The sequence below is a fragment of the Neofelis nebulosa genome, chromosome 10, assembly GCF_028018385.1.
Source record: "Neofelis nebulosa isolate mNeoNeb1 chromosome 10, mNeoNeb1.pri, whole genome shotgun sequence".
Classification (NCBI taxonomy): domain Eukaryota; kingdom Metazoa; phylum Chordata; class Mammalia; order Carnivora; family Felidae; genus Neofelis; species Neofelis nebulosa.
The window spans coordinates 109,121,623-109,135,933 of NC_080791.1; the positions used below are offsets into that span (position 1 = coordinate 109,121,623).

Consider the following 14,311-nt stretch of genomic DNA (forward strand, 5'->3'; position numbering starts at 1 on the left):
TCACATTTCTCCTTAGACCACATTTTTTTTTTTAAAGGGGGTACTGAAGTTAAGCCTGCTTGGACAAAACTGTTAGAACCAAAGGAGGTGGTCATGGCTAAGTTGGCATGACTAGTATACAGTAGAAGTGTTATTTTCATCAGGACACTTAGGGGCAGTTGCCCCTCTAACCACAAAAGCACTAGGCAAGCCAGGATATATTACTCTTGTATTCTTACTGGATGCCAAGGCAAACTCTTCCACACTTTAGTTTTTTTATCCATTAATTGGGAACACTTTTACTTGCCATTCATTCTAAAATGTGGGTGAAATAAATATATAATAGGACCTATAGATTGTAAGAGAAGGTACTTCTTAAATGATAGATATGAAGTAAATGAAATTGGTCAAAGAAGAGAGACCTGGTGAAATTTCTATTATTGCCTTACCATTAAAAGTCTTAAAAGCATCTTTGTATCTTAGATTTGAGTTTCACATTGTGAGTGTTGTAATAGAATATCTTCTCTATCGTGGTAATATTATCCATTGTCCCTGTGGAAGCTCAGATTCCTTGTCAGAAAGAGAATGACTTTCACAAGTCCGCTTTACAAGTATTGATTTACAGATCTTTTGGGCACATTAGTGGTTATGTGATTTCTTTTTAAACTAGTTTTCCAATTTCTTAGCTGAGCCAATAAGCTGTTACTGGGAGTCTTTGCCTCAGTGTGCATGAGGGAGGTGCAAGTAAGAATATGGGCTGTATCTTTTCACTGCTTAAACCTAGGAGGCTTGTCTTGTTTTGGCCTGGACTTGAAGGTCCAGTGGGTCCTCTGAAATTTGGAGTTGGCTTCGCTTGCATCTGTGGTGTCACATGCTGCGGGTACTTTAGACATCTAGAGTAGCTGTGGGAATGCTCACAAGAGCTGGTCTTTTTCCATTATGGATTCGGAGTGGTATTAGGGCTCTTGAGAAAAGAGAGTTTGAAGTTGGTCTTAGAATGTCTTTCAGAAGCCCCTTGGGCTGGATTGAGTGAGGTGGTTTGTTTCTAGATTGGCAAGCACTGATAGAATCCTCCATTCCCTAGGCCTTCCCTAGGCCTAGTTGGAAGAACAACCAGCATAGCTTCTGAGGGTTTTAGGGAATCACGATGTTTATGCCTAGGCACCAACTCTATAGAGTATTTTCCTTTTCCTGCCATTCATAGGGCAGTTGTCTGGTTAGAAAGCCTGCTGGACCTGTACTCCCTTTTTCCTTTTTACAAACCAGAGAATAGCTGTAGTCACAGCTCAGGTTGCCGCTTAGGCTGACCTAAACCTGGCCTCTACCTTGGGTAGAGAAGTAGAGTAGAAGAGCAGTAGAGAAGGCCAGTAAATGATGATAAATGGTTTCTTAGCTTGTGTATCTTCTAGAAAACAGTTTGTGAAAGCATTCCATTTGACATCCAATTACATCTTAACATCATAAGCTGTTTTCTCTTTAAAGCTGTGCTGTTCAGTACAGTAACCACTAGTTGCATGTGGCTATTTAAGTTAAAATTGAATAAAGTTTTAAATTCCCTTTCTTAGTTTTATTAGCCACATTTCTTGTCACACTAGTCACATGTGATTAGCGGCTTTCGTATTAGACAAGGCAGATATAGAACATTTTCAGCACCATAGAAAGTTCTATTAGCTAACACTAAATTTTTTTTAATTTTTTTAATGTTTTTATTTATTTTTGAAGGAGAGAGAGACAGAGCATGAGCAGGAGAGGAGCAGAGAGAGAGGGACACGCAGAATTTGAAGCAGGCTCCAGGCTCTGAGCTGTCAGCACAGAGCCCGATGCGGGTCTCGAACTCACAAACTGTGAGATCATGACCTGAGCTGAAGTCGGACACTTAACTGACTGAGCCACCCAAGCGCCCCAATTTATTTATTTGTTAAATATTTACGTAGATCCTTTTAGATAGTAAAGTGTTTTAAGATATACTCAAGGTTAGAATCTCTGAGTTTAGGTGCAGCTTCACACATTTTCTGGTCCTGAATACTGTTTTTCCGTTTTTCTTTTTCGGAGCAATGGTCCAGATAAACCCACTCTTCATTCACCCTTTCAGCCCTCGTAGTGCTTCTAAGTTCTGTGAACATGACACTAGGTAATATCCATAGAATGTTTTGGCCAAAAAATTTTTAGAACACTGATGTGGATCTTAGTAGTTACACTGTAATTTGCCTTGTATGTATTTTTTAGTGGCCTGATACAGATAAAGGTAGATACGAAGGGAGTGATGTTTTCAAACTTGATTCCTACCAGAGGAATACCTGTTCCTCTTTTTGTGGACTAACTCTTCCAAATGACAGCTTGCCTCTCAAAACCTTACTGTGAGCAAGATTTCCCCCAGGTCACGTTGTGGGTATAATTAGCTTATGACTTGTCCCTGAGGAAATTTAGACTGCTTATTGTGCTTAGACATAAAAAGGTGTTTTTTCTTTACAGTTGTTCTCCAAAATATTTTGTGTGTGTCTTGAGTTTCCTTTCGTTCCTCCTTTCATAGGTAGAGGTAGAGATAGAGATTCTTTGTTGCAGTTTCTTTCTTTCTCTTTCTTTCTTTCTTTCACTACAGCAAACACAAAAGGCTTAGGACATCAGTTGTCCTTTACTTCTTCTCTCCTCACTGACCTTTTCCTGTCTCCTGTTTAAAAACAACAAATGGCTTCAAGGTTTACAGAGCTGCTTTATTCTTCCGTTTCTTTGTATTACCATACCTGTCAAACCACACTGCACTCTGCTGTTTGTAATTCCACCCATCTTTTGCCACCTTAGTTTCCTCCAGAATGTAACCACTAGGAGTAGTTCAGGGTGATGTTTCAAAGGAAAATCAGCGTATGCCACTCCCTTCTTCATAATCTTCCCAGTTCATTCATTTAGCAAATGCTTATAGACCAGCTGGTGTGTGTCACAAACAGAGTCCTTGATTTCATAAAGTATACATTCTAGTGGGTGAAGATTAGTGACACTATCAAATAACTGTTCATCATACTTAGAGTAAAACCCCTTTTCATGCCTTAGGAAAGACTTTAGGATGTGACCTTTTCCTGTGTCTTTGACCTTCTCTTCTGTCATTCTCCACCATGCTCACTTGGCTCTGGGGAAGCTGGGCCTTAGACAAGGTCATCTCCGCCTTTGGGCTTTTGCACTTATACCTGGGATGCCTTGTCCCACATCATCAAATGGCTGGCTCCTGGGTATCATTCAGATCTCAGTTAACCCACCACCTTGGAAAGCTCTCATAACCTGCCTAGTCATTCTGGGAGTTTATAAATCTTCACAACTAGTTACTATCATCTGAAATAATCTTGTTCATTTATTAGTTACTTTATAGGTGCTCAATAAGTACATTTGTCACATAAACAGTACCTTTTTATTTATAATGTTTATTGAATGAAAATCTGTTATACACAGTTCTTTCATTCAGCAAATACTTACTGAATATTTCTATGTGCCAAGCACTGCTATAGGTGCTGAGGAAGAAGTAGCAAACAAGTTGACAAAATTAACTCTCTCCTAGAGTATACATTGTGGTGGAGGGAGAAAGATAATAAACCAATATATTTATAATAAATAGGTAATGAGTGAGTACCACAATGAAAAATAAAGCATAGTGAGGGAATTGAGAATGTTGGCAGAAGGGCACTTTTGGATAGGGCGGTCAGAGAAGGCCTCTGGGGAAGCCATGTTTTAGCTGATGCCTGAATGAAATAAACCTAACTAATTGAGCATTTACTACGTGTCACAATAACCATCAGAGGCAGGTACTGAGATCCCTTTCCCAGAAAGGAAAATCAAGGCCCAGTGAGGTGAAGGCATTTTGTAAGGCTACACAGTTTAGAGGTAGGTGGAGCTGGGATTTGTCTCATGATTTATGATTATCTGACACCAGAACGATTTCTCTGTTTAAACTTGGTGTTCCCCGAGCCCTGGCTGGTTCTCATAGTTGACAAATAATATTTAATGTTTATATTTTGTCATATTAGAATTACAGAATGCTGCTCTATTACCAAATCATAGATAGTAAGAAATTTAATACCACAATGGCTATAAGTGCCAGTTCTGGAGCCAGTTAGCCAGGATTTTAATCCCGATTCTATCCTTTACCATTTAGTGATTTGGGCAAATTATTTAACCTCTCTAATGCTTTAATTTTCTCATTTGCAAAATAGGCCTAATGTCCCTACCCCTCATTAATTATGAGGATTAAATGATATTAATACAAGTAAATGCTTACATAGCACATAGAAAACACTTAAAAATAATAGCTGTTACTACTATTACTATTGCTATCTTTATTGCCAGTCCAACTTCTCTGGTCTCTCCCCAGTACCCCTCCAAAGTCTGCTTTCTTTCTGCAGTCAGGGCAACTTTGTTGATATTACGATTTCCTCAGTGGGACTATCATAAGGTGTTGGATTCACTTTAGACACAGATCCTGCCAAACCCCAAGCTTAATAGTCTAGAAAGTCAAAACAAAATATTTTGGTTCTCTGAAGCAGTGGCTGGATCAGGATCCTGTTTCTACATCCTGCCAGCTTATATGAACGGAAGAGATGGTGCAGGCCCCGCCTGCAAACCACAACTTTGTTTTGAGCCAATTTGACTTGACAGCTTCCCTATTCTACCTGCTGACTTCTTTAGCTCTGGTTTGGCAGCCAGAAGAGCAACTAAACCGGTTTACAGCTAGTCATTTATTACCAATAAAAGCTAAGTGACTCCTAAGAAAATGAGGATTTAAATGGGGTTGATATTTTTTCTCTTGTCTCTTTAAGCTTTCTTTTTTATGTCTCAAACTATAGAAAAATTCTATTCTACTCTTACAGGAGAAACCTGATAATACATTTAAGGCCTGTCATGAAACATTTGGATTTGTGTGTGTGTGTGTGTGTGTGTGTGTTAATTCTCTCCTTTAATAAGTACCAAGACTCTACTGTCTCATTTTAGTTGGAAATCTACAAATATATTAACATGTTTCTGTTCTTCCTTAAGAGTATGTAAAACACAGATTAACTTCTTTTCAAATGTGGATCATCATGATGAATGAGATCCTCATGGTTAACAACAGGGCTTGAGCTGAAGAGTGTAGACTGGTATGTGTTGCATATTTTTAAACTAATGTGTTTGCTTTTTTAGTTTTGTTTTTGTTTTATTTCCCCCATTGCTTCAATATGCCTTCTTTCTGCTTTACTGCTTTGATTAGACCATGGGCTAAAAACCAGACAATCAAATATGTTAGGAGTGAATGGCTCTGTATTATGAAGGCTAAGAGGAATGGACAGTATCATTTGAATACGGGAGATTCACAGCCGGAGTGTTTTAGGGCTAGAAAGAAACATTTTACCTACTTCTTCGTCTGGGTTGTACTCCAAGGATGGGATTGCTGGTGAGTTAGGGTAGAGGGTTAATCTTCTAAAGTCTTAAGGAGTCAAAAACCCTTTTGAAGATGCAGTTCGAGATACAAGTCAAATTTTGCGTTTGGTTGGAGAATTATGAATTGGTAAGTAAAGCCCTATATCTATTGCTTGGTTAAATTTGTTTTGATTACATCTAGGCAAGTCACTTTTTTTCTCGTTTTTTAAAAGTGAATACACTTTTTTTTTTTTTTTTTTTTTTTTTGCCTTGCTGATTTGTTATGAAGAGAAACAAAATGTTTGTAAAATGTTTGAGCATTTATATTCATAGAAATCATACCATCTTTGGGTAATGTCAGTGAAACTATGAATTTGATGATATAATATTTGTTGACCTGTGATAGACTGTGATAGATACATTAGTCATCTTTTACATTGTCTTCACAAGTAGGTTTTTTAATTTTTTTTATTTTTATTAAAAAAAAATTTTTTTTAACATTTATTTATTTGAGAGACAGAGCATGAACGGAGGGGGGGGAGGGGGGCGGTCAGAGAGAGAGGGAGTCACAGAATCTGAAACAGGCTCCAGGCTCTGAGATGTCAGCACTGAGCCCTACGTGGGGCTCAAACTCACCGACTGTGAGATCATGACCTGAGCCGAAGTCGGACGCTTAACCGACTGAGCCACCCAGGCACCCCTACAAGTAGGTTTTTTAAAAGTGTGTTTATTTATTTATTTAATTAGTTATTGAGAGAGAGAAGGCCCCCGTGCTGTCAGCACAGCCTGACACAGGGCTTGAACTCCTGAACCATGAAATCATGACCTAAGCTGAAGTCAAGAGTTGGATGCTTAACTGAGTGAGCCACCCAGATGCCCCACAAGTAGGTTTTTGTTTGTTTGTTTTGTTTTATTGTTTAATAAAATTGTCTCCTCAAAACTTAAGTATGTGGAAAGTAGTCTACAGAATTTGTCGTCTCTGCCATACACCATTTTTGCTGTGGATGAAAGTGAATAAGCAACTCTGGAAACCAAGGTCCTTTGGGAACATAAAAACTCTTGTAGCTATTAATGGATTTAATTGTATTTCCTCTCTGTCACCAAAATGTGCAATAAATTGTTTATGCCCTTGTCTTTAATGGGGAGAAGTGTTCATTAACTGTATGCAATTATCATTATCGCTTTGTTTTTATTACTTGTAGATAATCCCCTCTATCTTTCCTTTAAAAAAACTTATAAAAAAAAGGATAGCTATAATACTATTAAATATTACCCATTAATTTTTTTGGTGAGCTTTTTCTCTCCATGGAGAAAAAGGAAATTATCATTTCATTGTGGGGGTGAATTTGGGCTTGAAATGGGACATGATCTCCTAAACTAAGATTTGTCATAAAATTCGTTTGGCATGCTTTGGACTTAGGCCAAGTGATATGTTTACTTAAGTTCAGCAAGGGCCTCGTTCTCAGGCAGCCTCACTGATGAATGAATGCATGTCTCAGTTGGTGAGGCTTCATCTTATTTGAGTCCATTTAAGATAACATTTTTAGAAAAATGTTTGGAATGATGGCTCTCTTTGGGTTTTGTTTTGTTTTGCTTTGCTTTGTTTTGTTTGATGCTCATTCAGGTATTTCCTCCTATTCTTATCACTGTAGGAAAGTTAGCAAATTGCTATAATCTGTTTAAAACCATATGCCAAAAATGTTTTGACTTTAGAATTTGGTTTCTTATTTGGCTTTACTTCATCATGTGGATTTGGATAAGTCTCTTTAACTCTTCCTCTACCTAATAGTCATTTAGTCAGCAAATAACTGTCGAGTATACATCATATGCTGGTCACTATTTCAGACACTGAGGAGAGAACAGTTAATAAAAGAGACACAATCTCAGCTCTTGTGGGGTTTACCCTCTAGGTGGGCAACAGACCATAAGCAGATGAATGAGCAAATGATAGGGTATGTCTGGTGGGGAAAAGTAAGGTAGGAAAGGGGGTTAAATGGGGCAGAGAGAGAGTTAGTTTTAAATAAGGTGTTCTAAAAGATCTCAGAGAGGGGGAACAGTCCTTGTGGAGCACACATTTAAGCAAGCCAGTAGAGGGGACAGCAAGAACTGGTAGGTTCCAGAAACATCCAAGAGGCCAAATGAAAGAGGAGTGAGTAAGCAAAAGGGACCCAGATCTTATAGACCATTGTAAGACTTAGCTTTGACTTTGAGTGAGATGGGAAGCCATTAGAGGTTTTGAGCCACAGAAGAGGCATGATAATGACTTTCATATTAAAATACCCACTGACCACTGTGTATAGAATAGCCTATAAAGAAGGGTAGGGTGAAAGCAGGGAGTCTAGGTAGAGGTGTTGTGATGATGTCGTGGGAGCTAATATTGGCTTGGAACAGGTTGGTAGAGGTGGAGGAAAAGAGAATTCATCAGATTCTAGGTATATTTTCAAGCCTAAAGGATTTGCTTATGGGTTGGATTTGGGGTATGATGGAGCAAAAGGATTCAAAGATGACTTGAAAATTTCATTAACTTGTGTTGGTTTTCTGATTTTTATAAAAAAATGTACTATTATTGTCACCACTTTATCTTGCTTAAGTGACATTATATAAGAATGAGATCTGTATAACTGAACTCGTCAAGGTTCTTGAGGGAGTTTGTTTCTACTTTTTTAAAAATTGTTTTTTTAATGTTTTATTTATTCTTGAGAGAGAGAGAGAGAGAGAGAGACAGAGCATGAGTGAGGGAGGGACAGGGAGAGAGCAGGACACAGAATCCGAAGCAGGCTCCAGTCTCTGAGCTATCAGCAGAGCCCAATGCGGGGCTCAAACCCACAAGCGGTGAGATCATGACCTGAGACAAAGTCGGACGCTCAACCGGCCGAGTCACCCAGGCGCCCCTGTTTCTACTTTTGCCATTTGCAATTAATTGGAAATAAATTTCCTTGGGAATTTACTGGGTGATGGAATAACCGATAGACTGGCAACTGATTGTGTTAATAAGTTAGATTAATTTCTTTTAGTGCTTAGGCCATGATGAAGCTATGATGGAGCAGCTGAGTCTCAACATCCCTGATTTTTCTGCTGTCATGCTTGCTTGGTGTGGTATCTCCTCTGTGATCCTTATTTATTTGATGGGTTTTAATGAGGGAGATCTGTTGCAGAAGCTATTGATACCTATAGCACATGTTCTTTGTCACTAACCCAGTGAAGCTGAAAAGTCAAAAATATGTTTTTGTTTTTTGTTTTTTGTTTTTTTTAATGAGTAATGCTCAACAGCAGACAGCCTGTCTGTGCTTCCTGGGAGCTGCTCTGTAAGGAGGAATCCTGCTGCAGAATGATCTAATTTGTATAATCTTGAAGGTGGAGCTATTTTTAAAAGAGAACAGGAAAATAATGGAGTCCTTTGCTTGTGAATGCCAAACTGGATCTTACTGATTTAAAAGGAAAGAAGCTTGGTTAGATCTTGTAGTTTGAACTCTTATTTCCCTTTTATTCTGTTTACCATGTCTAGATCAAATTTATGATAGATATATTTAAGTAACTGCTTTTGGAGTGGCACCTGGGCACCCCCTTTTTTTTTTTTTTTTGACATTTTAGGTAAGTATATTACTTAACTTGTGATTTGGATAATGTGAGTCATGTACAAGAGCAGATACTAAACTCAGGAATTAGAACTTATGGCCCTTTTTCTATCCTGAAATGAAATTCCTGGATAATAAAGCTTACCAACATGTCTACGATATCTTAACTGCAGTATGAAGGAAAGATAAAAGGAAGGCTCTTTGTAATACAATCTGTATTTCTATATGTGAATTCTCAGAAGACATTTGTAAATGGCATGGCACGTCAGAAACCATAGCTGTCAGGTGCTTGCAGGTGCACATAGTTTTTCCTCTGTAAATATGACACCTATAAATAGAGACTGATACAGGTGTATTGCGTGGGTGACTCAGATAATATGTGGCAATGCCATTGGTGATAGGATTTTCTAGAATTCTGAATAAATCTTCATAAAGTTCTGAACAAAACAATATACAGCCCTTCCTGTATCCACATAGTAGTTACATTCCTGGAAAGTTCCTTATATATTAAATGATGAAAAAACTGAAATTTCTGTGCAAAATCTATTTAGATACAGACTTAGGTCATTATAAGATAATTATTTACATATATATACATATATGTCTGGTGGGACCAAAGGCGAATTTGTTATGAATCTAATGAAGCTTAAGCTTTAAGGCTTTTCATGTGCACAGGTTACCTCATGGCCCTATACCAAATTTAAAAAAATACAACCTTTTATTGAAGTATAATCTATACTTAGAAAAGTATACATAATAAGTACAGTTAATGAATTTTTACACACTGGACATACCCACATAATTAGCATCCACATCGGGAAACAGAACATTGCCAACAACCCAAAACATTGCCTTGCCCGCTTCTAATCACTACCTCTCCCCCTACCAAAAATGACAAGTATCCTAGCTTATAGCAGTGTAAGGCAAGTTTTGCCTGCCTTTGTACTTCATATGTGTACACTCTCGTATCTGACTTTGTTCAGCACGATGTTTGTGTGATTCATCCACAGTGTTGCATGTAGTTGCAGTTCATGTATTCTCGTTGTGTAGTGTTCCCTGTGTGAATATATCACAGGTTATTTAACCATTCTGTGGTAATGGTCATGGAAAATTTCCAGTTTGAGGTGATGATGTATGGATAGTGCTGCTGTGAACATGCTTATACATGTTTATTGGTTGATATAAGCACTCTCATGTATTTCATTTCCTTTCCTTTGAGTATATAAGCAGGAGTGGAATTGCCAGATCATGGGGTATGTGTATGGTCGGCTTAGCAATATGAGAGTTCCGGTTGTACCACATCTCCACCAAAACGTGGTGTTCTTTGTCTTTTTTGTTTTAATCCTTCTGGTTAGGGGTAAAATGGTTTCTCCAGTGTTTTTAATTTGCATTTCCCTCAAGATGTTGAATACTTTTTCATAAGCTTATTAGCTATCTGGATATTCTCTTTTATGAATTGTCTATTAAGGTTGTTTGCCCATTTTGCTATTGGGTTGTCTCTGTATCTTATTGCCTTACAGTTCTTTTTCTTACAAATATCTGCTTATACCCCCATAGATTGCCTATTTATTTATTTAGCCTTTTTACTCTTTTAATGGTGTCTTTCACTTAATTTTTTTTCCACTTCATTTTCTTTTAGTGTTTATTTATTTTGAGAGAGAGAGAGAGAGAGAGAGGGAGGGAGGGAGTGAGGGAGGGAGGGAGAGAGAGAGAGAAGGAGAGCATGAACAGGGGAGGGGCAGAGAGAGATGGGAGAGAATCCCAAGCAGGCTCCATGCTGTCAGTGCAGAGGCTGATGTGGGGTTTGATCTCACAAACTGTGAGACCATGTTCTGAGCCAAAATCAAGTTAGACACTTAACCAACTGGGCCACCCAGACGCACTTTCACTTCATTTTTTTTAAGTAGGTGCCACACCGGTGTGGAACCCAATGCATGGCTTGAATTCACGACCCTGAGATCAAGACCTGAGCTGAAATCAAGAGTCAGATGCTTAACTGACTGAGCCACCCAGGCACCCCAGTGGTGTCTTTTGATGAACAGAAATTATTAATCTTAATTTAGTCCAATTTATCAATTTTCCCAGTTACATTTAGTGCCTTTTATGTCCTCTTTAAGAAATCTTAGCCTACTTCAGTATCATAAAGGTGTTCACTGATGCTTTCTTTTAAAATTTTTTTTTTTTAACGTTTATTTATTTTTGAGACAGAGAGAGACAGAGCATGAATGGTGGAGGGCCACAGAGAGAGGGAGACACAGAATCCGAAACAGGCTCCAGGCTCTGAGCTGTCAGCACAGAGCCCGACGCGGGGCTCGAACTCACGGACCGCGAGATCATGACCTGAGCCGAAGTCGGATGCTTAACCGACAGAGCCACCCAGGCGCCCCACTGATGCTTTCTTTTAAGAGCTGTATTGTTTTACTTTTTACAGTTAAATTTACAGTCCATATGGAAATGATATTTGTGTGTGGTGTGAGTAAGGGTTAAGATATATTTTCCTCCATATGGATATTCAGTTAACCCTGCAACATTTATTTAAAACAATTTTTTTTAAATGTTTATTTGAGAGAGACCAGAGACAGAGCGTGAATGTAGGAGGGGCAGAGAGAGGGGACACAGAATCTGAAGCAGGCTCCAGGCCCTGAGTTGTCAGCACAGAGCCCAGAGCGGGACTCGAACTCATGAACTGTGAGACCATGACCTGAGCCGACGTCAAACGTTCAACTGACTGAGCCACCCAGGCGCCCCTGAATCATTTATTTTTTTATGACTTTTTAAAAATGTTTATTTATTTTGAGAAAGAGAGAAGTAAAGACTGAGAAGGGGAGGGGCAGAGAGAGAGGGAGACAGGGAATCCCAAGCAGGCTCCGCAGTGTCAGTATGGAGCCCAATGCAGGGCTCAAGCTCATGAACCGTGAGATCATCACCTACATTGAAATCAAGAGTTGCATGCTTAACTGAATGAGCCACCCAGGCACCCCCACCCTCCCTGCATCATTTATTTAAAAAGATTATCTTTTTTCCACTGCTCTGCATTGTAAATCACATGATGTTTTACATGTGGGTCTATTTTAGACTTTCTGTTTTGTATATTGGTGAATCTGTCCATGCTTACACTAATGTTCCATGTCTCTATTACTATATCTTTATAATAGGCCTGTTACCTGGTGGTATAAGTTTTCCAGCTGTGTGTTCATGATTGCCTTGACTAGTCTTTGCTCTGTTGCATTTCCTTAGAAATTTTAGACCCAGCTTTTCAATTTCCTTTGTTTTTGAGAATTGTATTAGGATTGCTCTGAATCTGTGGATTAATTTGGAGAGAGTTGAAATCCTTAAAATACTGAGTCTTTCAATTAATGGATATATGTCCCTCCATTTACTTAGATCTTCTTTAATTGATTCTGCACTTATTTGTATAGAAATATTGTACATCTTTCTTTAGATGTAGTCCTACATATTTGGTATTTTAAAATTCTAGACCTAATTTTGTAATTGTGAACTTGTATGCTTTTTCTTATACAGGACCCTTCAAATGAAATAAGCTTTAGGCACTCTGAAACCTGGTTCTCCCTTTAGGTGGAATGCTTTCACTTACATGAATGTTGGAAACATGTAGAAGGTAGTCATATCTTAGTTGTGCAAGACTCACAGGGATTATGGGTTGTAGGATGTCTGGCATTCTTGGTTTTTCCACCATTAAATGTCAGTAAAGTTCCCAATCATTGTGACAATCCGGAAAGCACCTTAGAGGCATTACTACCATCATTACTATATTAAGGCTCACTTAAAAAAAAATTTTTTTGATGTTTATTTGCTTTTGAGAGAGACAGAGTGCAAGTGGACGAGGGCATGGAGAAAGGGAGATACAGAATCCGAAGTAGGCTCCAGGCTCTAAGCTGTCTGCACAGGGCCTGATGTGGGGCTCAAACTCCTAAACCATGAGATCATGATCTGAGCCTAAGTCAGATGCTTAACCTACTGACCCACCCAGGCATCTCAAGGCTCACTTATTAAAACATTTTGTGTTTATTACAGTTATCATAGCCCATAAATGTAAGTGCTTGAATGTCCTCAAATATGTTGACCTTTTGTTTGTTTAGGAAGAGACCTAAGCGAACAGTTTCTTTTCTTTTCTTTTTTTAAATATTTATTTATTTTGGAGACAGTACAAGTAGGGGAGGGGCAAAGAGAGGGGGAAAGAGGATCCAAAGTGGGCTCTATGCTGACAGGCTGTCAGCACAGAGACCAACGCAGGGCTTGAACTCAGGAACTGTGAGATCATGACTTGAGCCAAAGTCAGATATTTAACTGGCTGAGCCATCCAGGTGCCCCAAGCCAGTAGTTTCAAATGTTGCCATCTATAATCTAGACTTTAAAAATTAGCAAATGATTCATCTTCACAAACTTCTGTTTGCATAAATATACTGGTAGAGTGGATTGAACACTGGATTTGGAGCCAGAAGAATTAAGTCTTCCTTTAATGAAAACTCTGTGATTTGGGATTAAGTTACCTTTTAATCTTCAATCTTCTCATTAGAATGGAAAGAAATAAAATAGCTGCCTAGCTGACTATTCAAGATTGTTGGGAAGAACAGATGAGACAGTTTGTCTTAGAGTACAAGAGAAATCCCATTGATGTTGATTTGTGAGTTTGGGACAGTTAGCACAGTCACCAAGGTGAAGCCTCTTAAATAGGCTGGATCTGCTCCACTGGGGTTCTTCTCGCATGGTCACTATAGCAATAAGTTGGTGGAAAGTGGTGTCTGTTTTCTAAAAGCTTGTGTGTTTATAGGAAGGTAAAAAGATCACTACTCTGTTGTGATTCCTATATCTTAATTTTGGTTTTCAGAATGAAAGTAGGCAAACCACTCACTTTCCATTTCCTTCATGATCTTACTGCTTAGAAATGCTTTGAAGATTATGGTAAAATCAACGCAAGTTTTATGTTCCTCAGTGAAAGTTTCCATGTGAATATAGGTGATACATTATTATAATTAAATCCTTATTCATATTAATTCTCTATATGGTTTTCTAGCCAGTGGATTGAGAAATGCCTGGCCTACTACTGAATAAAAAGGTGATAAGACCTTGAAATGTAGTTGTGAGAGAGGAAGAATACTATCTCTGCGATTTTAGTATGGAATATACATAATACTCAAATGATACTGAATTTCAGTATGTTTCTCCCATGGTTAATATTCTCTCTAGACTGCAGCTGCTGCTGCTGCTGCTGCTGCTGCTGCTGCTGCTGCTGCTTCTTCTTCTTCTTCTTCTTCTTCTTCTTCTTCTTCTTTTAAATGTTTATTTATTTTTGAGAGAGAGAAAGAGTGCCGGAGGGGGGGCAGGGAGGGGCAGAGAGAGGGAGACAATCTGAAGCAGGC

The 14,311-nt window shown here is 38.6% G+C and overlaps 1 protein-coding gene across 2 annotated transcripts in view; it reads left to right on the top strand.

Moving 5' to 3' along the window:
- The window catches only part of PACS1 (phosphofurin acidic cluster sorting protein 1), a 156,757-nt gene that overhangs the window by 5,084 nt on the left and 137,362 nt on the right, over positions 1 to 14,311 (top strand). Inside the window, exon 1 of one of the 2 annotated variants that reach the window (XM_058689720.1) lies at positions 5,481 to 5,503. The exons of the other annotated variant lie outside the window; for it this stretch is intronic. Within the exon in view, the coding sequence (XP_058545703.1) occupies positions 5,496 to 5,503 (8 nt within the window). The 5' untranslated portion in view covers positions 5,481 to 5,495. Of the gene's footprint in view, positions 1 to 5,480; positions 5,504 to 14,311 lie in introns of those variants that run through there. 2 annotated transcript variants of the gene reach the window in all.